The following is a 23,732-nucleotide window of genomic DNA, read 5'->3' on the forward strand; positions in this document are numbered from 1 at the left end:
TGAGCCTTCTGACAGCTGAAGCCTATTTGTCTTCAATCCCAAGGAACTAGTAGCTGAATATGAAGCAGTGATCTCCGATAATTTAAGGCATCACCTAACGGGTGCACAAACTACTGGTGATACCCCCAAGCACCTTTGCTCCACAGCACCTTACATACATCCTATATGGGGTGAAATTGTGCGTCTACAATGAGAGGACGCAAAAGACTCATGGAATAGCAATGCATAGGTTGTGCACCTCTGGTGTTAAGCTATATTTTATGTAACACCCCCTTTAAAGCTGTACAAGGGCACAACAATACATTTACCCAAGCACAGAACAATGAAACCTTGATAAAGCACATTTCTGTATTATTCCTGAAACCAGTGTACGCAGTGTCTGATACAGGTATTCTCGTAGTGGGTGAACATGTCTGAAAACAGGCAACATTTCCCTAGTAGCGGCTGATCCAGTGTCTGATGAACTGTTCATATTAGACATATAAGTCCACTGTAGCAGCCTGCATGTTGTGTGATCATTAACACTGCCGACTCCTGTTACAGCTGTCAAATACTTCTTCCCTCCATATGGACACCCTCTGGACAGTGAAGGGGTTTTCAAGCTCACATTTAGGATTTCACATCCGAGAACAAATGAGCCTTTCTTTATATGGATCCTGATAGCTTTTAAAGAACAACCATACTGTGGCCTATACATAGAGGACTGATAAGCTGGCATGGCCATCACTGGGTGTACTGGATACATGCGGATCATTCTAGTTACACCCAGCAGTTCCCTCACATTAAATGCTTTAATATCAGAGTCTCTCGTCAATGCTTTGTCATCTACAGACACTCCTGTTAACACGATTTTACTCTATAATATGAATGCATACTAATATTATGGACATAATGCAGCTTGCTGCTATACTTTTATTTGCCTTCATGGGTATGACGCTCACAAAGCAACTTGGGGGAGTATGGGGGAGGGTGTTTAGAGACACTGTATACACAGAGTGTAGAGTGTTACCTGCTCACCACACAACAGACACAAACAAATTGTTATTGTGAGTGCTTGTCTACCAGTATACAGAATGTACATCTAAAAACTTGGCCTATCAACATGTATTCACACCAAAACAAACTATAAAATAAGACGTATCTGCTAGGAATAACAAAATCCGGCAGCGTTTATAGCAGAGTACTAAATAGAAGATCTTACAGGAAGAAAAAGGTGATCTCTGAATGTGCATGTAAGAAACAGTATAAAGTGTAGGTAAGCAGTGTAATAGGGACAGAGATCGCACTCATGACACGAGGCTGAAGTTAGCTTCTTATTCGGCCAGCTTCTTATTCACTTCTTATTCAAGCTCCAGCTTCTTATTCACTTCTTATTCGAACTCCAGCTTCTTATTCAGATCATTCAGTTTCGCAAGGGTTAATGAGTCTTCTGTCACAAATTTGACACCTGAAAATCAACAGAGTAGGGTCCCTTGCATGTGACCCACTTGTATTTTGCCTGGCCCAACGCTGTTTTGGGCATGAAATACACTGGCAAAGTGGGCACACACACCATATTTTCCATTTTGAATAAGTAGCTGTAGTTTTGCAAGGGTTAACCAGTCTTGGGCCACAAATTTGACACCTGAAATCAACAGAGGGTGGTCAGTTACATATGACCCACTTGTATTTTGCTTGGCCCAATGCTGTTTTGGGCATGAAATACACTGGCAAAGTGGGCGCAAACACCATGTTTTGCTATTTTGAATAAGTAGCTGTAGTTTTGCAAGGGTTAACTAGTCTTGGGCCACAAATTTGACCCCTGAAATCAACAGAGAGTGGTCACTTACATATCACCCACTTGTATTTTGCTTGGCCCAACGCTGTTTTGGGCATGAAATACACTGGCAAAGTGGGCACACACACCATGTTTTGCTATTTTGAATAAGTAGCTGTAGTTTTGCAAGGGTTAACCAGTCTTGGGCCACAAATTTGACACCTGAAATCAACAGACGGTGGTCACTTACATATGACCCACTTGTATTTTGCTTGGCCCAACGCTGTTTTGGGCATGAAATACACTGGCAAAGTGGGCACAGACACCATATTTTCCATTTTGAATAAGTAGCTGTAGTTTTGCAAGGGTTAACCAGTCTTGGGCCACAAATTTGACACCTGAAATCAACAGAGGGTGGTCACTTACATATCACCCACTTGTATTTTGCTTGGCCCAACGCTGTTTTGGGCATGAAATACACTGGCAAAGTGGGCACACACACCATGTTTTGCTATTTTGAATAAGTAGCTGTAGTTTTGCAAGGGTTAACCAGTCTTGGGCCACAAATTTGACACCTGAAATCAACAGACGGTGGTCACTTACATATGACCCACTTGTATTTTGCTTGGCCCAACGCTGTTTTGGGCATGAAATACACTGGCAAAGTGGGCACACACACCATATTTTCCATTTTGAATAAGTAGCTGTAGTTTTGCAAGGGTTAACCAGTCTTGGGCCACAAATTTGACACCTGAAATCAACAGAGGGTGGTCAGTTACATATGACCCACTTGTATTTTGCTTGGCCCAACGCTGTTTTGGGCATGAAATACACTGGCAAAGTGGGCGCAAACACCATGTTTTGCTATTTTGAATAAGTAGCTGTAGTTTTGCAAGGGTTAACCAGTCTTGGGCCACAAATTTGCACCTGAAATCAACAGAGGGTGGTCAGTTACATATGACCCACTTGTATTTTGCTTGGCCCAACGCTGTTTTGGGCATGAAATACGCTGGCAAAGTGGGCGCAAACACCATGTTTTGCTATTTTGAATAAGTAGCTGTAGTTTTGCAAGGGTTAACTAGTCTTGGGCCACAAATTTGACCCCTGAAATCAACAGAGAGTGGTCACTTGCATGTGACCCACTTGTATTTTGCTTGGCCCAACGCTGTTTTGGGCATGAAATACACTGGCAAAGTGGGCACACACACCATGTTTTGCTATTTTGAATAAGTAGCTGTAGTTTTGCAAGGGTTAACCAGTCTTGGGCCACAAATTTGACACCTGAAATCAACAGACGGTGGTCACTTACATATGACCCACTTGTATTTTGCTTGGCCCAACGCTGTTTTGGGCATGAAATACACTGGCAAAGTGGGCACAGACACCATATTTTCCATTTTGAATAAGTAGCTGTAGTTTTGCAAGGGTTAACTAGTCTTGGGCCACAAATTTGACACCTGAAATCAACAGAGGGTGGTTACTTACATAGCACCCACTTGTATTTTGCCTGGCCCAACGCTGTTTTGGGCATGAAATACACTGGCAAAGTGGGCACACACCATATTTTGCCATTTTGAATAAGTAGCTGTAGTTTTGCAAGGGTTAAATAGTCTTGGGCCACAAATTTGACACCTGGAATCAGGAGCCTATCAATACAGTCTCTGCGTATAAAGCTTTTCTTAAATTCTGCAATGTAGTCTCTGCGGGCCTAGGGGGTAATTCAGACTGCATCACTGCAGCAGCGATCGCAGTCTGAATTACTTTGTGGAGTGCGCCCTGCGCGTGCGCAATCCGGGAGCCCAGTGAGATTCTATCAGCATCTCAGGGCTTCGATCGCCTCTGCCTGATTGACAGGCAGAGGCGGTCATGTGGTGGGAAGGGGCATGCCACCGGCTTTAGAACCACGGTCCGGACAACGGAGGCTTGTCTGGACCGTTGGGGGGTGGCCCGAGGCAGCTGAGTGGTGTTACACACAGACTCTGCGACCCGGGATGTGGCGAGTAGCGGACTGCCAGCGTGCAGGAGCTTCGTTTGCAGGGAGTTACTCATCAGGTACAAAATCATCGACACCGTGCAATGGTTTTGTACCTGTGCGAGGGGGATGGGGGGGGCTAGGGCCAGTCATGCAGGGCGGACCAGCCCTGTGCTGGGCATCCACCCGCATGTCAGAGTACATGATTGTAGATGTGCTACATTTAGCACATCTGTGATTAGATCTTGTCTGGGGACTGTTTCCTCAGACATTCAGTGAATGATGCTGCCCTGTGGCAAATTCGCGCATGCACCTACGCAGTGGCGGAACAAGACCATTGTGGGCCGAGGTGCAACAAAATGCGTTGCCCCAGCCCGCCCAAGATCCAAAACGTGTGTCAAAAAATAGGGCATGGTCTCATTGAAAAGGGGTGTGGGCACACAATAGTACCACCAATTCAAATTATGCCACACAGTAGTGCAACCTTATTACATTACACCGATTTACATTACATTACACTGAACAGTAGTACTCCTTATATACATTACGCTACACAGTACTGCTCCTGAAACACGTTATGCCACACAGTATTGCTTCTTATACGCATTACGCCACATAGTAGAGCTCCTTCTACACGTTACGCCACACAGTAGTTCTTATACACATTACAACACACAGTAGTGCCTCTTATACATGTTACGCCACACAGTAGTATCTTAATATACGTTATACCACACAGTAGTGCTCCTGATACACGTTACTCCACCCAGTACTGTTCCTTATACATGTTACGCAACACAGTAGAGCTCCTTATACACGTTACAACACACTGTAATGGTCCTTATACACTTTACGCCACACAATAGTGCTCCTTATACACGTTACGCCACACAGTGGTGCTTCTTATAGACGTTACACCACACAGTAATACCCCTTATACAGGTTACGCCATACAGTAGAGCTCCTTATACACATTACGCCACACAGTAGAGCTCCTTTTACACGTAACGCCAATATAGTAGGCACTACGGTAAAGTTTTAGGGTTAGGCTGCTGGGGGGGGGGGGGGGGGGTGAGGCACTGGGGTGGTGGCTAGGGTTAGGCTGTGGGGAGGGGTAAAGGTTAAGGTTAGCTACTAGGGAAAGGTTTAGGGATTAGGGATAATAAGATTTTACTTACCGATAAATCTATTTCTCGGAGTCCGTAGTGGATGCTGGGGTTCCTGAAAGGACCATGGGGAATAGCGGCTCCGCAGGAGACAGGGCACAAAAAGTAAAGCTTTTCCGATCAGGTGGTGTGCACTGGCTCCTCCCCCTATGACCCTCCTCCAGACTCCAGTTAGGTACTGTGCCCGGACGAGCGTACACAATAAGGGAGGATTTTGAATCCCGGGTAAGACTCATACCAGCCACACCAATCACACCGTACAACTTGTGATCTAAACCCAGTTAACAGTATGATAACAGCGGAGCCTCTGAAAGATGGCTTCCTTTAACAATAACCCGAATTAGTTAACAATAACTATGTACAACTTATGCAGATAATCCGCACTTGGGATGGGCGCCCAGCATCCACTACGGACTCCGAGAAATAGATTTATCGGTAAGTAAAATCTTATTTTCTCTATCGTCCTAGTGGATGCTGGGGTTCCTGAAAGGACCATGGGGATTATACCAAAGCTCCCAAACGGGCGGGAGAGTGCGGATGACTCTGCAGCACCGAATGAGAGAACTCCAGGTCCTCCTTAGCCAGAGTATCAAATTTGTAAAATTTTACAAACGTGTTCTCCCCTGACCACGTAGCTGCTCGGCAAAGTTGTAATGCCGAGACCCCTCGGGCAGCCGCCCAAGATGAGCCCACCTTCCTTGTGGAGTGGGCCTTTACAGATTTAGGCTGTGGCAAGCCTGCCACAGAATGTGCAAGTTGGATTGTGCTACAGATCCAACGAGCAATCGTCTGCTTAGACGCAGGAGCACCCATCTTGTTGGGTGCATACAATATAAACAACGAGTCAGATTTTCTGACTCCAGCTGTCCTTGCAATATATATTTTTAATGCTCTGACAACGTCCAGTAACTTGGAGTCCTCCAAGTCACTTGTAGCCGCAGGCACTACAATAGGCTGGTTCAGATGAAATGCTGACACCACCTTTGGGAGAAAATGCGGACGAGTTCGCAGTTCTGCCCTGTCCGAATGGAAAATCAGATATGGGCTTTTGTAAGATAAAGCTGCCAATTCTGACACTCTCCTGGCAGAAGCCAGGGCTAGAAGCATGGTCACTTTCCATGTGAGATATTTCAAATCCACCTTTTTTAGTGGTTCAAACCAATGAGATTTTAGGAAGTCCAAAACCACATTTAGATCCCACGGTGCCACTGGAGGCACCACAGGAGGCTGTATATGCAGCACTCCCTTAACAAAAGTCTGGACTTCAGGGACTGAAGCCAATTCTTTTTGAAAGAAAATCGACAGGGCCGAAATTTGAACCTTAATAGATCCCAATTTGAGACCCATTGACAATCCTGATTGCAGGAAATGTAGGAATCGACCCAGTTGAAATTCCTCCGTCGGAGCACTCCGATCTTCGCACCACGCAACATATTTTCGCCAAATTCGGTGATAATGTTGCACGGTTACTTCCTTCCTTGCTTTAATCAAAGTAGGAATGACTTCTTCCGGCATGCCTCTTTCCTTTAGGATCCGGCGTTCAACCGCCATGCCGTCAAACGCAGCCGCGGTAAGTCTTGAAACAGACAGGGACCCTGCTGAAGCAAGTCCCTCCTTAGAGGTAGAGGCCACGGATCTTCCGTGATCATCTCTTGAAGTTCCGGGTACCAAGTCCTCCTTGGCCAATCCGGAACCACTAGTATCGTTCTTACGCCTCTTTGCCGTATAATTCTCAATACTTTTGGTATGAGAGGCAGAGGAGGAAACACATACACCGACTGGTACACCCAAGGCGTTACCAGCGCGTCCACAGCTATTGCCTGCGGATCTCTTGACCTGGCGCAATACCTGTCCAGTTTTTTGTTGAGGCGAGACGCCATCATGTCCACCATTGGTCTTTCCCAACGGGTTACCAGCATGTGGAAGACTTCTGGATGAAGTCCCCACTCTCCCGGGTGAAGATCGTGTCTGCTGAGGAAGTCTGCTTCCCAGTTGTCCACTCCCGGGATGAACACTGCTGACAGTGCTATCACATGATTCTCTGCCCAGCGAAGAATCCTTGCAGCTTCTGCCATTGCCCTCCTGCTTCTTGTGCCGCCCTGTCTGTTCACATGGGCGACTGCCGTGATGTTGTCCGACTGGATCAATACCGGTTTTCCCTGAAGCAGAGGTTCTGCCTGGTTTAGAGCATTGTATATTGCTCTTAGTTCCAGAATGTTTATGTGAAGAGACGTTTCCAGGCTCGTCCATACTCCCTGGAAGTTTCTTCCTTGTGTGACTGCTCCCCAGCCTCTCAGGCTGGCGTCCGTGGTCACCAGGATCCAATCCTGTATGCCGAATCTGCGGCCCTCCAATAGATGAGCACTCTGCAACCACCACAGAAGAGACACCCTTGTCCTTGGAGACAGGGTTATCCGTAGGTGCATCTGAAGATGCGACCCTGACCATTTGTCCAACAGATCCCTTTGGAAAATTCTTGCGTGGAATCTGCCGAATGGAATCGCTTCGTAAGAAGCCACCATTTTTCCCAGGACTCTTGTGCATTGATGTACAGACACCTTTCCTGGTTTTAGGAGGTTCCTGACAAGCTCGGATAACTCCTTTGCTTTTTCCTCCGGGAGAAAAACCTTTTTCTGAACCGTGTCCAGAATCATCCCTAGGAACAGCAGACGAGTTGTCGGCATTAACTGGGATTTTGGAATATTCAGAATCCACCCGTGCTGTTTTAGCACTTCTTGAGACAGTGCTAATCCCATCTCTAGCTGTTCTCTGGACCTCGCCCTTATTAGGAGATCGTCCAAGTATGGGATAATTAATACGCCTTTTCTTCGAAGAAGAATCATCATCTCGGCCATTACCTTTGTAAAGATCCGAGGTGCCGTGGACAATCCGAACGGCAGCGTCTGAAACTGATAGTGACAGTTTTGTACAACGAACCTGAGGTACCCCTGGTGTGAGGGGTAAATTGGAACGTGGAGATACGCATCCTTGATGTCCAAGGATACCATAAAGTTCCCCTCTTCCAGGTTCGCTATCACTGCTCTGAGTGACTCCATTTTGAACTTGAACTTCTTTATGTACAGGTTCAAGGACTTCAGATTTAGAATAGGCCTTACCGAGCCATCCGGCTTCGGTACCACAAAAAGAGTGGAATAATACCCCTTCCCTTGTTGCAGAAGAGGTACCTTGACTATCACCTGCTGAGAGTACAGCTTGTGAATGGCTTCCAACACCGTCTCCCTTTCGGAGGGGGACGTTGGTAAAGCAGACCTCAGGAAACGGCGAGGTGGATCTGTCTCTAATTCCAACCTGTATCCCTGAGATATTATCTGCAGGATCCAGGGATCTACTTGCGAGTGAGCCCACTGCGCGCTGTAATTTTTGAGACGACCGCCCACCGTCCCCGAGTCCGCTTGAGAAGCCCCAGCGTCATGCTGAGGCTTTTGTAGAAGCCGGGGAGGGCTTCTGATCCTGGGAAGGAGCTGCGTGTTGCTGTCTCTTCCCTCGACCTTTGCCTCGTGGCAAATATGAATAGCCCTTTGCTCTCTTATTTTTAAAGGAACGAAAGGGCTGCGGTTGAAAAGTCGGTGCCTTTTTCTGTTGGGGAGTGACTTGAGGTAGAAAGGTGGATTTCCCGGCTGTAGCCGTGGCCACCAAATCTGATAGACCGATTCCAAATAACTCCTCCCCCTTATACGGCAAAACTTCCATATGCCGTTTTGAATCCGCATCGCCTGTCCACTGTCGCGTCCATAAAGCTCTTCTGGCCGAAATGGACATAGCACTTACCCGTGATGCCAGTGTGCATATATCCCTCTGTGCATCACGCATATAAAGAAATGCATCCTTTATTTGTTCTAACGACAGTAGAATATTGTCCCTGTCCAGGGTATCAATATTTTCAATCAGGGATTCTGACCAAACTACCCCCGCACTGCCCATCCAGGCAGTTGCTACAGCTGGTCGTAGTATAACACCTGCATGTGTGTATATACTTTTTTGGATATTTTCCATCCTCCTATCTGATGGATCTTTAAGTGCGGCCGTCTCAGGAGAGGGTAACGCCACTTGTTTAGATAAGCGTGTTAGCGCCTTGTCCACCCTAGGAGGTGTTTCCCAGCGCTCCCTAACCTCTGGCGGGAAAGGGTATAATGCCAATAATTTCTTTGAAATTATCAGCTTTTTATCAGGGGCAACCCACGCTTCATTACACACGTCATTTAGTTCTTCTGATTCAGGAAAAACTATAGGTAGTTTTTTCATACCCCACATAATACCCTGTTTAGTGGTACCTGTAGTATCAGCTAAATGTAACGCCTCCTTCATTGCCAAAATCATATAACGTGTGGCCCTACTGGAAAATACGGTTGATTCGTCACCGTCACCACTGGAGTCATCGCCTGTGTCTGGGTCTGTGTCGACCGACTGAGGCAAAGGGCGTTTCACAGCCCCTGACGGTGTTTGAGTCGCCTGGACAGGCACTAATTGATTGTCCGGCCGTCTCATGTCGTCAAACGACTGCTTTAGCGTGTTGACACTATCCCGTAGTTCCATAAATAAAGGCATCCATTCTGGTGTCGACCCCCTAGGAGGTGACATCCCCATATTTGGCAATTGCTCCGCCTCCACACCAATATCGTCCTCATACATGTCGACACACACGTACCGACACACAGCAGACACACAGGGAATGCTCCTAATGAAGACAGGACCCACTAGCCCTTTGGGGAGACAGAGGGAGAGTTTGCCAGCACACACCAAAAGCGCTATATATATATCAGGGATAGCCTTATAATAAGTGCTCCCCTATAGCTGCTTTGTTATATAAAAATATCGCCATAAATTTGCCCCCCCTCTCTGTTTTACCCTGTTTCTGTAGTGCAGTGCAGGGGAGAGACCTGGGAGCCGTCCTGACCAGCGGAGCTGTGAGAGGAAATGGCGCCGTGTGCTGAGGAGATAGGCCCCGCCCCTTTTCCGGCGGGCTCGTCTCCCGCTATTTTGAGAAATCAGGCAGGGGTTAAATATCTCCATATAGCCTCTAGGGCTATATGTGAGGTATTTTTAGCCTTTTTAGGTACTCATTTTGCCTCCCAGGGCGCCCCCCTCCCAGCGCCCTGCACCCTCAGTGACTGCCGTGTGAAGTGTGCTGAGAGGAAAATGGCGCACAGCTGCAGTGCTGTGCGCTACCTTTAGAAGACTGCAGGAGTCTTCAGCCGCCGATTCTGGACCTCTTCTGTCTTCAGCATCTGCAAGGGGGCCGGCGGCGCGGCTCCGGTGACCATCCAGGCTGTACCTGTGATCGTCCCTCTGGAGCTTGATGTCCAGTAGCCAAGAAGCCAATCCATCCTGCACGCAGGTGAGTTGACTCCTTCTCCCCTCAGTCCCTCGCTGCAGTGATCCTGTTGCCAGCAGGAATCACTGTAACATAAAAAACCTAGCTAAACTTTCTCTAAGCAGCTCTTTAGGAGAGCCACCTAGATTGCACCCTTCTCGGCCGGGCACAAAAATCTAACTGGAGTCTGGAGGAGGGTCATAGGGGGAGGAGCCAGTGCACACCACCTGATCGGAAAAGCTTTACTTTTTGTGCCCTGTCTCCTGCGGAGCCGCTATTCCCCATGGTCCTTTCAGGAACCCCAGCATCCACTAGGACGATAGAGAAAATGGGGAAAATACTCACCAGAACACTGCTGAGACATCGCCAATGCAATGTGATCCAGAAAAAGGCACTGCTGTCACCGGTATAAAGTACGAAACTGCTATATCACAAGGGACTGTTTGTTGACAGTTCTTTATGTCGACATAATGAATATCAATATGATAACTGTCGGCCAATTGTATCCAACTCCCACAAAAACTCAGAAGACTTCTCACTGTATAGAGATGGGACAATTCCTTTGTACAAGGATACACAAGGCCCATGGAGACAGATGTCCACACTATGCATCATGCAGCCAGCAGCAGCACATGCACCCTGGGTGACAACACATGACCCTGTGCCTGGCTGTCTTAGTGGGGTCACTCTATGCTGTGCTGCATGTTATATGTCACTGCACAGTCACCATTACTATTTGCAGAGAGACCAACTTACTGTAACAACCCCGCCCACCACCTCCCAATCTCCGCCCCCTCATTGTAGGCTCCGCCTCTTCGAGGTCCGCGATTCTGAGTTTGCAGGATGAAATGTACAATTAGAAAAATGTATAATAAAATAAAAATAAATAAACACACAGCTGCCTGACCGCCTTACAAGGAATGCTGCTGCACTACCTCAGAAACTCTACAGTTTAGCCGCATGGTCACGTGATGCTCCGGTAGCAAAAAGAAATAGCTGGGCTGCCCGTGAATGAGAGGGGAAGATGGCCCCTTCTCCTTCTCCAGACTCCTCCACTGCATCCTCCTCCCCCTCTGGCCAGACTGCAGCTCTGCACACCAGCTCAGCCTCATTCTGTTAAGGGGAAGCGGCGGCTTGCAGCGCGCCGGCAGGTGGCATGTAATGAGTCAGTCTCACTCATTGTAGTGCCTCCGGCTGTGGGCCCCTTCATCGTGGAGGGGCCCTGCCGGTTGCACCGCTGCAAGTTCCACCCCTGAACCTACGATAATAGCCCACCAGACCAAAGAATATCCTGAGTTGCGACATACATTTTAGCTTAGGCCATGTGAAGACTGCTTCCACCTTGCCAGGTTGAGGTTTAACTTACCCTTGGCATACAATATACCCCAGATACTTTGCCTCCACAGATATGATGGCACACTTCTCCAGGTTAGCTGTGAACCCTTGTGCCTGTAGAGACTGTAACACTGCATCCACCTTTGGAAGGTGCGACTGGAACAAACCCACTGTGGTAGAGCAGGCTGTTGTTGCTTTGGCAGCTTCCATCAGAGGAATTTGCCAGTACCCCTTCAGTAAATCTAGCGTAGTTAGATACTGGCTTATTGCTAAGTTCATCAACCCGGGGCATAGGATAGGAATCAAACCGAGGAACTTTATGTAACTTTCTGAAGTCATTACAGAATCTCAAAGCTCCAAAAAGCTTGGGCTCTAAAAAAAATGGGATTATTCCATTCACTGTTTGACTACTCTATGACCCCCAAGCGCCGCATCACTTCCAGTTCCCGTTTTACTGCTGCCTGTTGGGCCTCAGATATACAATATTGCCTTTGTTTTATCACCCCCCTGGGTGGAGTAACATTGTCATGCTGTATGATTTGAGTTTTCCCCAGGAGGGCAGAGAACACAACCTGGTACTGTGCTACTAAGTTTACCACTTCTTGTTTCTGGCTAGGACTCAAAGTTACTTCAGTAGGCACCTGACATTCTGGGGTTTTCATGGCCACTAAAGAGGGTTGACTGGCACTTTCCAAGGCTTCAACAAATTCACATGGTAGACTTTTACCTCTTTACTTCTACCTTCCTGCCGTACCTAGACACAAGTATCAGTACCTTGTTGCCCCTATTGAGAGTCCGGTTGACAGCAGTAACGCCATGACTGCGTTTTTGATCCTGTTGAGCTCTTGCCATATGCTTGGTCAGAAGTGGCGCAATTTGCCTTAGACAGCCATATAATTGGGACACAAACTGAACGATGTTAGGCTCTTGGGACGGGATCAGTACTAAATCCCGCAGGATGGGATCCCGGCGGTCGAAATACTGACGCCGGAATTTCGACCACACAATCCCGACAGGGGTGGCGAGCAGAACGCAGCCCATTGTGGGCTCGCTTTGCTCGCCACGCTGCAGGCACGGTGCTTTGCTATGCTCAGCACACTTTTATATTCTCCCTCTATGGGTGTCGTGGACACCCACGGAGGCAGAATATGTCGGGATTGTGCCGGTCGGGGTTCCGGCGTCGGTATTTCAACCGCCGGGATTCCGTCCGGCGGGATCTTAACCGCATCCCCTTGGGACAATTGCTGCTCCCACCCATCTTTTAATAGATCTAGTATCCCTCTGCGTTGTCTACCATAGAGGAGTTTGAAGGGTCTAAACCCCATACAGTCTCTATATAAAGTCTCTATATAAATAAAGAATAATAATAATAATAATAATAATAATAATAATAATAATAAAAGAGGCTTGGGGTACCTCTCAAACTGCCAACAATAGCTAAGGTAAGAGTAGGTCTTAATCTCGCTTCTCCTGTGACACTGCCCTTTTCATCATCTGCATAAGGGTTCTGTTAAAGCATTCAACCAAGCCGTCTGTCTGCGGGTGGTAAACCGAAATGGTAATTCTATCCACCTTTAACAGGCGACACAGGTATTTAATTAATTTAGACACAAAAGGGGTACCTTAGTCGGTCAGGACCTCTATTGGTATTCCTAGACGGGTATACAGCATCAAGAACTCCTGGACAATAGTGCTAGATTTCATGTTACATAGTGGTATGGCCTCCGGGTACCCGGTGGAGTAGTCCACCGTCACCAATATATACTGATGCCCATGATCCGATTTTTCTACTGGCCCTATCAGATCTATAAAAATTGGCTCAATAGGCATGGAAATTATAGTCAGGAAAACCAAGGTCGCCCTAAATTCTGTCTGGGGTGCATTCTTTTAGTACACTGGGCATTCCTGACAATATTCTTTTACTGCAGCATGAATGCCTGGCCAGGAGAAACATAGCTGGATACGCTGGAGAGTTTTCCTCTCCCCTAAATGGCCACCCCATAAATGCATGTGAGCCGCCCTCAGTACCAGCTGCTCGTGTTTTCGGGGAATCAGCAACTGGTCTACCCTTTTACCTTGCAAATAAGTTACAGGGTAAAAAAAATAGTTTTTCACATAAAGTAAGGTACACCTTCAGGTGGTAAAGCAGAGTTTACCTTACCATTTACCACTACCACATTTTAAAAAGTATTAGACAAGTTGCCATCGTTATGTTGATCTCGCCTAAAGTCCTGCAAAGACACTCTTTCGCAAATGGGGGACTAATGTGTCTCAATCTCACTGGCAAGAGAGGGGTTTACAGTCATACAACCTTGGCTTCCAGTAGATCTTGGCCCCTGCGACAGCTTAACCTTTGTCTGTCTGCCAATGTCATGCCAGGTAACAAACTCCTGCAAACAGTGGGAAGTCCTGGCCCAGGATTAGTGGATAAAGAGGTTTGGAAGCTACTGTGACTACCATTTTTACTGGTCTTACTTTAATCACCACCGGCAGGTGCACTCATGGGCATTCTTCTATGTCACCAAGTATACATAGCATCTTTACCAGAAGCACAACCTGGCCAGACCCGGGAAGAACCAGGTTAGCAGAGATGATAGACAATTCATTGCCAGTATCAACCAAGGCCCAGATATCCCAGCCTTCAATCTGTACCATCAGATGAAATGGTAGTTTCAGCTGGGGAAATAATTCCAGTCGCCATACTGAATACAGGTTGTACTGTTTTCCCTGAGCTGCAATCCACTAGCTCACCCTGCTTTAGGAAGTACCGCTGTGCATAACTGGGCTCTCTGCACTCAAAACATATGACTGGAGATGGGCTGTTTGATTTAACAATGGGAATCTGGGTATTGGGCTTAGGTACTGGCTGTAACCCTTGCTTGGCTTTATTAAAATTTCCCAGGGTCAGGTACCTCTCAATCACCACTGCTAGCTCCTCAATTGTCTGGGGTCAGCCTGCAAAGGCCCAGTGTTTTACACTACGGTCTGATACCCGTATAGCCTGGTCTAGAGCCATCACTTCCACTGCCCACTAAGAAGAATTTTTATCTGTAACCAGGTTTTACTCAGTTTGGCCAATTATGCCAGTTTGACCACTGGAGGCTCAGATGGGTTCAGCTGCAACTCATAATATTCTTGGGCTTTGCTGGGACCCGTCACCCCAATCCTGCTGAGTATAGCTTCCTTCAAGCAAGGATAAGAGCTGACTTCAGACAACTTTAACGCAACATAGGCTCTCTATGACTCCCCTGTGCGATAAGGAGCTAATCTAACCCTTGATTTCTGGTATCAAATATGTCGCCTAAGACTAGTTAACCCTTGCAAAAATACAGCTAAATATTCAAAATGGTAAATTATAATATGGTGGTTGTGCCTACTTTCCCAGCGTATTTCATTCACAAATCAATGTTGGGCCAAGCAGAATACAAGTGGGTGATATGTAAGTGACCACATTCTGTTGATTGCAGGTCTCACAATTGTGTCCCAAGACTAGTTAACTCTTGCAAAACTATAGCTACTTATTCAAAATGGTAAAATATGGTGTGTGTGCCCACTTTGCCAGTGTATTTCATGCCCAAAACAGCGTTGGGCCAGGCAAAATACAAGTGGGTCACATGCAAGTGACCACTCTCTGTTGATTTTAGGGGTCAAATTTGTGGCCCAAGACTAGTTAACCCTTGCAAAACTACAGCTACTTATTCAAAATGGCAATTTATAAAATGGTGTTTGTGCCCACTTTGCCAGTGTATTTCATGCCCAAAACAGCGTTAAGCCAAGCAAAATACAAGTGGGTCATATGTAAGTGACCACCCTCTGTTGATTTCAGGTGTCAAATTTGTGGCCCAAGACTAGTTAACCCTTGCAAAACTACAGCTACTTATTCAAAATGGCAATTTATAAAATGGTGTTTGTGCCCACTTTGCCAGTGTATTTCATGCCCAAAACAGCGATGGGCCAAGCAAAATACAAGTGGGTCATATGTAAGTGACCACCCTCTGTTGATTTCAGGTGTCAAATTTGTGGCCCAAGACTAGTTAACCCTTGCAAAACTACAGCTACTTATTCAAAATGGAAAATATGGTGTGTGTGCCCACTTTGCCAGTGTATTTCATGCCCAAAACAGCGTTGGGCCAGGCAAAATACAAGTGGGTCATATGTAACTGACCACCCTCTGTTGATTTCAGGGGTCAAATTTGTGGCCCAAGACTAGTTAACCCTTGCAAAACTACAGCTACTTATTCAAAATAGCAAAATATGGTGTGTGTGCCCACTTTGCCAGTGTATTTCATGCCCAAAACAGCGTTGGGCCAGGCAAAATACAAGTGGGTGCTATGTAAGTAACCACCCTCTGTTGATTTCAGGTGTCAAATTTGTGGCCCAAGACTAGTTAACCCTTGCAAAACTACAGCTACTTATTCAAAATGGAAAATATGGTGTCTGTGCCCACTTTGCCAGTGTATTTCATGCCCAAAACAGCGTTGGGCCAGGCAAAATACAAGTGGGTCACATGCAAGTGACCACTCTCTGTTGATTTCAGGGGTCAAATTTGTGGCCCAAGACTAGTTAACCCTTGCAAAACTACAGCTACTTATTCAAAATAGCAAAACATGGTGTTTGCGCCCACTTTGCCAGTGTATTTCATGCCCAAAACAGCGTTGGGCCAAGCAAAATACAAGTGGGTCACATGCAAGTGACCACCCTCTGTTGATTTCAGGTGTCAAATTTGTGGCCCAAGACTGGTTAACCCTTGCAAAACTACAGCTACTTATTCAAAATAGCAAAATATGGTGTGTGTGCCCACTTTGCCAGTGTATTTCATGCCCAAAACAGCGTTGGGCCAGGCAAAATACAAGTGGGTCACATGCAAGTGACCACTCTCTGTTGATTTCAGGTGTCAAATTTGTGGCCCAAGACTAGTTAACCCTTGCAAAACTACAGCTACTTATTGAAAATGGCAAAATATGGTGTGTGTGCCCACTTTGCCAGTGTATTTCATGCCCAAAACAGCGTTGGGCCAGGCAAAATACAAGTGGGTCACATGCAAGTGGCCACTCTCTGTTGATTTCAGGTGTCAATTTTGTGGCCCAAGACTGGTTAACCCTTGCAAAACTACAGCTACTTATTCAAAATGGAAAATATGGTGTGTGTGCCCACTTTGCCAGTGTATTTCATGCCCAAAACAGCGTTGGGCCAGGCAAAATACAAGTGGGTCATATGTAACTGACCACCCTCTGTTGATTTCAGGGGTCAAATTTGTGGCCCAAGACTAGTTAACCCTTGCAAAACTACAGCTACTTATTCAAAATAGCAAAATATGGTGTGTGTGCCCACTTTGCCAGTGTATTTCATGCCCAAAACAGCGTTGGGCCAAGCAAAATACAAGTGGGTCACATGCAAGTGACCACTCTCTGTTGATTTCAGGTGTCAAATTTGTGGCCCAAGACTAGTTAACCCTTGCAAAACTACAGCTACTTATTGGAAATGGCAAAATATGGTGTGTGTGCCCACTTTGCCAGTGTATTTCATGCCCAAAACAGCGTTGGGCCAGGCAAAATACAAGTGGGTCACATGCAAGTGACCACTCTCTGTTGATTTCAGGGGTCAAATTTGTGGCTCAAGACTAGTTAACCCTTGCAAAACTACAGCTACTTATTCAAAATAGCAAAACATGGTGTTTGCGCCCACTTTGCCAGTGTATTTCATGCCCAAAACAGCATTGGGCCAAGCAAAATACAAGTGGGTCATATGTAAGTGACCACCCTCTGTTGATTTCAGGTGTCAAATTTGTGGCCCAAGACTGGTTAACCCTTGCAAAACTACAGCTACTTATTCAAAATAGCAAAATATGGTGTGTGTGCCCACTTTGCCAGTGTATTTCATGCCCAAAACAGCATTGGGCCAGGCAAAATACAAGTGGGTCACATGCAAGTGACCACTCTCTGTTGATTTCAGGGGTCAAATTTGTGGCCCAAGACTAGTTAACCCTTGCAAAACTACAGCTACTTATTCAAAATGGAAAATATGGTGTGTGTGCCCACTATGCCAGTGTATTTCATGCCCAAAACAGCGTTGGGCCAGGCAAAATACAAGTGGGTCACATGCAAGTGACCACTCTCTGTTGATTTCAGGGGTCAAATTTGTGGCCCAAGACTGGTTAACCCTTGCAAAACTACAGCTACTTATTCAAAATTGAAAATATGGTGTGTGTGCCCACTTTGCCAGTGTATTTCATGCCCAAAACAGCGTTGGGCCAGGCAAAATACAAGTGGGTCATATGTAACTGACCACCCTCTGTTGATTTCAGGTGTCAAATTTGTGGCCCAAGACTAGTTAACCCTTGCAAAACTACAGCTACTTATTCAAAATGGCAATTTATAAAATGGTGTTTGTGCCCACTTTGCCAGTGTATTTCATGCCCAAAACAGCGATGGGCCAAGCAAAATACAAGTGGGTCATATGTAAGTGACCACCCTCTGTTGATTTCAGGTGTCAAATTTGTGGCCCAAGACTAGTTAACCCTTGCAAAACTACAGCTACTTATTCAAAATAGCAAAATATGGTGTGTGTGCCCACTTTGCCAGTGTATTTCATGCCCAAAACAGCGTTGGGCCAGGTAAAATACAAGTGGGTCACATGCAAGTGACCACTCTCTGTTGATTTCAGGGGTCAAATTTGTGGCCCAAGACTAGTTAACCCTTGCAAAACTACAGCTACTTATTGGAAATGGCAAAATATGGTGTGTGTGCCCACTTTGCCAGTGTATTTCATGCCCAAAACAGCGTTGGGCCAGGCAAAATACAAGTGGGTCACATGCAAGTGACCACTCTCTGTTGATTTCAGGGGTCAAATTTGTGGCCCAAGACTAGTTAACCCTTGCAAAACTACAGCTACTTATTCAAAATAGCAAAACATGGTGTTGTGCCCACTTTGCCAGTGTATTTCATGCCCAAAACAGCGTTGGGCCAGGCAAAATACAAGTGGGTCACATGCAAGTGACCACTCTCTGTTGATTTCAGGGGTCAAATTTGTGGCCCAAGACTAGTTAACCCTTGCAAAACTACAGCTACTTATTCAAAATAGCAAAACATGGTGTGTGTGCCCACTTTGCCAGTGTATTTCATGCCCAAAACAGCGTTGGGCCAGGCAAAATACAAGTGGATCACATGCAAGTGACCACCCTCTGTTGATTTCAGGGGTCAAATTTGTGGCCCAAGACTAGTTAACCCTTGCAAAACTACAGCTACTTATTCAAAATGGCAATTTATAAAATGGTGTGTGTGCCCACTTTGCCAGTGTATTTCATGCCCAAAACAGCGTTGGGCCAAGCATAATACAAGTGGGTCATATGTAAGTGACCACCCTCTGTTGATTTCAGGTGTCAAATTTGTGGCCCAAGACTGGTTAACCCTTGCAAAACTACAGCTACTTATTCAAAATAGCAAAACATGGTGTGTGTGCCCACTTTGCCAGTGTATTTCATGCCCAAAACAGCGTTGGGCCAAGCAAAATACAAGTGGGTGATATGTAAGTCACCACCCTCTGTTGATTTCAGGTGTCAAATTTGTGGCCCAAGACTGGTTAACCCTTGCAAAACTACAGCTACTTATTCAAAATGGAAAATATGGTGTGTGTGCCCGCTTTGCCAGTGTATTTCATGCCCAAAACAGTGTTGGGCCAAACAAAATACAAGTGGGTCATATGTAACTGACCACCCTCTGTTGATTTCAGGTGTCAAATTTGTGGCCCAAGACTGGTTAACCCTTGCAAAACTACAGCTACTTATTCAAAATGGAAAATATGGTGTGTGTGCCCACTATGCCAGTGTATTTCATGCCCAAAACAGCGTTGGGCCAGGCAAAATACAAGTGGGTCACATGCAAGTGACCACTCTCTGTTGATTTCAGGGGTCAAATTTGTGGCCCAAGACTGGTTAACCCTTGCAAAACTACAGCTACTTATTCAAAATTGAAAATATGGTGTGTGTGCCCACTTTGCCAGTGTATTTCATGCCCAAAACAGCGTTGGGCCAGGCAAAATACAAGTGGGTCACATGCAAGTGACCACTCTCTGTTGATTTCAGAGGTCAAATTTGTGGCCCAAGACTGGTTAACCCTTGCAAAACTACAGCTACTTATTTAAAATAGCAAAACATGGTGTGTGTGCCCACTTTGCCAGTATATTTCATGCCCAAAACAGCGTTGGGCCAGGCAAAATACAAGTGGGTCACATGCAAGTGACCACTCTCTGTTGATTTCAGGGGTCAAATTTGTGTCCCAAGACTAGTTAACCCTTGCAAAACTACAGCTACTTATTCAAAATGGCAATTTATAAAATGGTGTGTGTGCCCACTTTGCCAGTGTATTTCATGCCCAAAACAGCGTTGGGCCAAGCATAATACAAGTGGGTCATATGTAAGTGACCACCCTCTGTTGATTTCAGGTGTCAAATTTGTGGCCCAAGACTGGTTAACCCTTGCAAAACTACAGCTACTTATTCAAAATAGCAAAACATGGTGTGTGTGCCCACTTTGCCAGTGTATTTCATGCCCAAAACAGCGTTGGGCCAAGCAAAATACAAGTGGGTGATATGTAACTGACCACCCTCTGTTGATTTCAGGTGTCAAATTTGTGGCCCAAGACTAGTTAACCCTTGCAAAACTACAGCTACTTATTGGAAATGGCAAAATATGGTGTGTGTGCCCACTTTGCCAGTGTATTTCATGCCCAAAACAGCGTTAGGCCAGGCAAAATACAAGTGGGTCACATGCAAGTGACCACTCTCTGTTGATTTCAGGGGTCAAATTTGTGGCCCAAGACTAGTTAACCCTTGCAAAACTACAGCTACTTATTCAAAATAGCAAAACATGGTGTTTGCGCCAACTTTGCCAGTGTATTTCATGCCCAAAACAGCGTTGGGCCAAGCAAAATACAAATGGGTCATATGTAACTGACCACCCTCTGTTGATTTCAGGTGTCAAATTTGTGGCCCAAGACTGGTTAACCCTTGCAAAACTACAGCTACTTATTCAAAATGGAAAATATGGTGTGTGTGCCCACTTTGCCAGTGTATTTCATGCCCAAAACAGCGTTGGGCCAGGCAAAATACAAGTGGGTCACATGCAAGTGACCACTCTCTGTTGATTTCAGGGGTCAAATGTGTGGCCCAAGACTAGTTAACCCTTGCAAAACTACAGCTACTTATTCAAAATGGCAAAATATGGTGTGTGTGCCCACTTTGCCAGTGTATTTCATGCCCAAAACAGTGTTGGGCCAGGCAAAATACAAGTGGGTCACATGCACGGGACCCTACTCTGTTGATTTCAGGTGTCAAATTTGTGACAGAAGACTCATTAACCCTTGCGAAACTGAATGATCTGAATAAGAAGCTGGAGTTCGAATAAGAAGTGAATAAGAAGCTGGAGCTTGAATAAGAAGTGAATAAGAAGCTGGCCGAATAAGAAGCTAACTTCAGCCTCGTACTCATGACTGGATAAATACTGTGCAGAATTTAGGAAAAAGAAGTGTACAGATGAGAGCGCCTTTGGCAGGGTGACAGGCAGGAGGAGACTGTACACTATACACACTATGTGCAGAGGAGGAGGGGGAGGGGGGAGCTGCTAGATGCAACCAGTGAGAGAGATTTCATCAGCCACCGCCATGTACTTCCTGCAACAGCCACTGCTCCGGCACTGCATGCAGCCCGGCCTGTGCCAACACATGCCCATTCACTCACCAACGCTCCCTACTGTATATAGCACCAGCATATGCCACCAGATGATAAAACTGTAATTAATAAAGATTGGGTAATAACGTGCAGACAAGCTTACAATCTATATGTACACACACAGCCATCACTATCATGGGGGGGCAGAGAGAGAGGGGGGGGTAGAGAGAGGGGGGGGGGGGGAATAGAGAGGGGGGGGGGGTAAGCCCCCACTGTCTATGTGCGGCAGCCACATACAGCAGTGTAACAGGGAATGGGCAGCTAATCTACACAGTGTCACCTCCACTGGTCAGGTAACACACCCTCAGTGACCGCACTCACAGGGAGACCACACACCAGCCATGTGCTGACCACTGTATCACTATGGGGGAGATTTATCAAATCTGGGAGAGAGATAGTGCTGACTGGCTGGCCATTGGGCGCCCTTTATATACAGCAATGCAGGCACACACATCTCACAATAGCGGGCTCACAGGACACACAACCGGGTGAGGCGGCGGCCATACTCACAGGGAGGGCGAGCTGTGGAATGCCCGCACCTGGGCCCGGACGCTGCAGCAGATGACGGAGCGCAGGGAGCTGATGGTTGCCATGATGCCGGGAGCGCTGTGACCTCCGCGCGCTGACAGCTACTGAGCCGGGAGAGAGCCGTCCAGCTGCCGTGCTGCCCCATATATAGGCTCGCCTACGTCACGGAATGTTCGCGGCTCACCACACCTACAATCCCCAATAGCGGCGCTGCCCACCTCCCGACTCCGTGACGTCACGAGGGAGTGGCCGCCGTGCTATTGGCTGCATAGACAGTCAGTCATAGCTGTGCTGGGCGGGCAGGGGCGCTGGGACTGGGAGTAATGCTGCGGCTGAGCTGCTCTCTGTGTGTGTACATACTGTATGTACTGTACTCTATACTTGCTGCCTAGTAGTAATGATAATGCAATGACTGCCGATGGCTGTGCCCGGTGCGGGATAGCCAGTGCTGTTTGCGATAAGATGTTGCCCAGAAACGTCTGGTATCCGGATGATAAGATGGGCAATAATAGGTCGACAGGGTCAAAAGGACAACGTGACAATTGTCGACACATGTTGGCACAAGTTTTGCTGTTGTTTTTTTTTTACATATTTTTCAACTTCTGCTTGATTTACCATCCACGTAGACTAAGATGCAGGTGGCATAGGTGTCACTAGGGTTGGTGTCACCCGGAGTGGTAACTCATGGTGTCACCCCCTTCCATGGACCTCCTCCACTATCACACCACACAGAATCCTGGCCGGGGGTTGTGATTGGGCGTCGACGCAACTTTTGAGGGGTGTGGTCTGGACAACACAGACGTTTCCGGACCATTTGTGGGGCGGACCGCCGCGGCTGCATGACGGCACACGCAGCTACAGCGATCCAAAAGATGGCGGCCCGGCGACTGCATTCACAGCTAGGCTGTGGAGGTAGAGGGCTACCCTTAAAATGCAAGCGCATCTCTGTATAGCAATGTGCTCGCATCTCAGCGGGGAAGGTTGACCCGGCATGCGGACGGCCTTGTCCTGTGCTTGGAGGCCCCCCTCATGCTAGAGAAAGCAACACCCATACTACGCTCACACAGCACCCATACTATGTCACACAGCAGCACCCATACTACGTCACAAAGCACCCATACTACACTCACACAGCACCCATACTACGCTCACACAGCAGCACCCATACTACGTCACACAGCACCCATACTACACTCACACAGCACCCATACTATGCTCACACAGCAGCACCCATACTACGTCACACAGCAGCACCCATACTACACTCACACAGCACCCATACTATGCTCACACAGCAGCACCCATACTACGTCACACAGCAGCACCCATACTACACTCACACAGCACCCATACTATGTCACACAGCAGCACCCATACTACGTCACACAGCACCCATACTACACTCACACAGCACCCATACTACGTCACACTGCAGCACCCATACTACACTCACACAGCACCCATATTACACTAACACAGCACCCATACTATGCTCACACAGCAGCACCCATACTACGTCACACAGCACCCATACTACACTCACACAGCACCCATACTACGCTCACACAGCAGCACCCATACTACGTCACACAGCAGCACCCATACTACGCTCACACAGCACCCATACTATGCTTACACAGCAGCACCCATACTACACAGCACCCATACTACGTCACACAGCAGCACCCATACTACAGTCACACAGTGGCACCCATACTACACTCACACAGCCCCAACTAGCTCCCCTCCAGCACTCAGTAACCCAACAATTGGTATATCCCAATGCCCATTAACACATTCACCCCCATACAGACACACACACACACACACACACATCATAAATCGATTCTGCTCATCATGGAGCATTTATAGAAATTACCTGGCATCATGCAGCAACATCAGCTCCTTCCTCCTGTAGGA

General features: G+C 46.9%; 1 protein-coding gene across 1 annotated transcript in view; it reads right to left on the bottom strand.

Moving 5' to 3' along the window:
* MTHFD2 (methylenetetrahydrofolate dehydrogenase (NADP+ dependent) 2, methenyltetrahydrofolate cyclohydrolase) overlaps window positions 1-21,951 on the bottom strand; it is a 30,254-nt gene extending 8,303 nt beyond the window's left edge. The window contains exon 1 of the mRNA XM_063932113.1: window positions 21,795-21,951. Within this exon, the coding sequence (XP_063788183.1) occupies window positions 21,795-21,877 (83 nt within the window). The 5' untranslated portion in view covers window positions 21,878-21,951. The remainder of the gene's footprint in view (window positions 1-21,794) is intronic.
* Between the last annotated feature and the right edge of the window lie 1,781 nt (window positions 21,952-23,732).

The sequence above is a fragment of the Pseudophryne corroboree genome, chromosome 6, assembly GCF_028390025.1.
Source record: "Pseudophryne corroboree isolate aPseCor3 chromosome 6, aPseCor3.hap2, whole genome shotgun sequence".
NCBI classification, from domain to species: Eukaryota; Metazoa; Chordata; class Amphibia; order Anura; family Myobatrachidae; genus Pseudophryne; species Pseudophryne corroboree.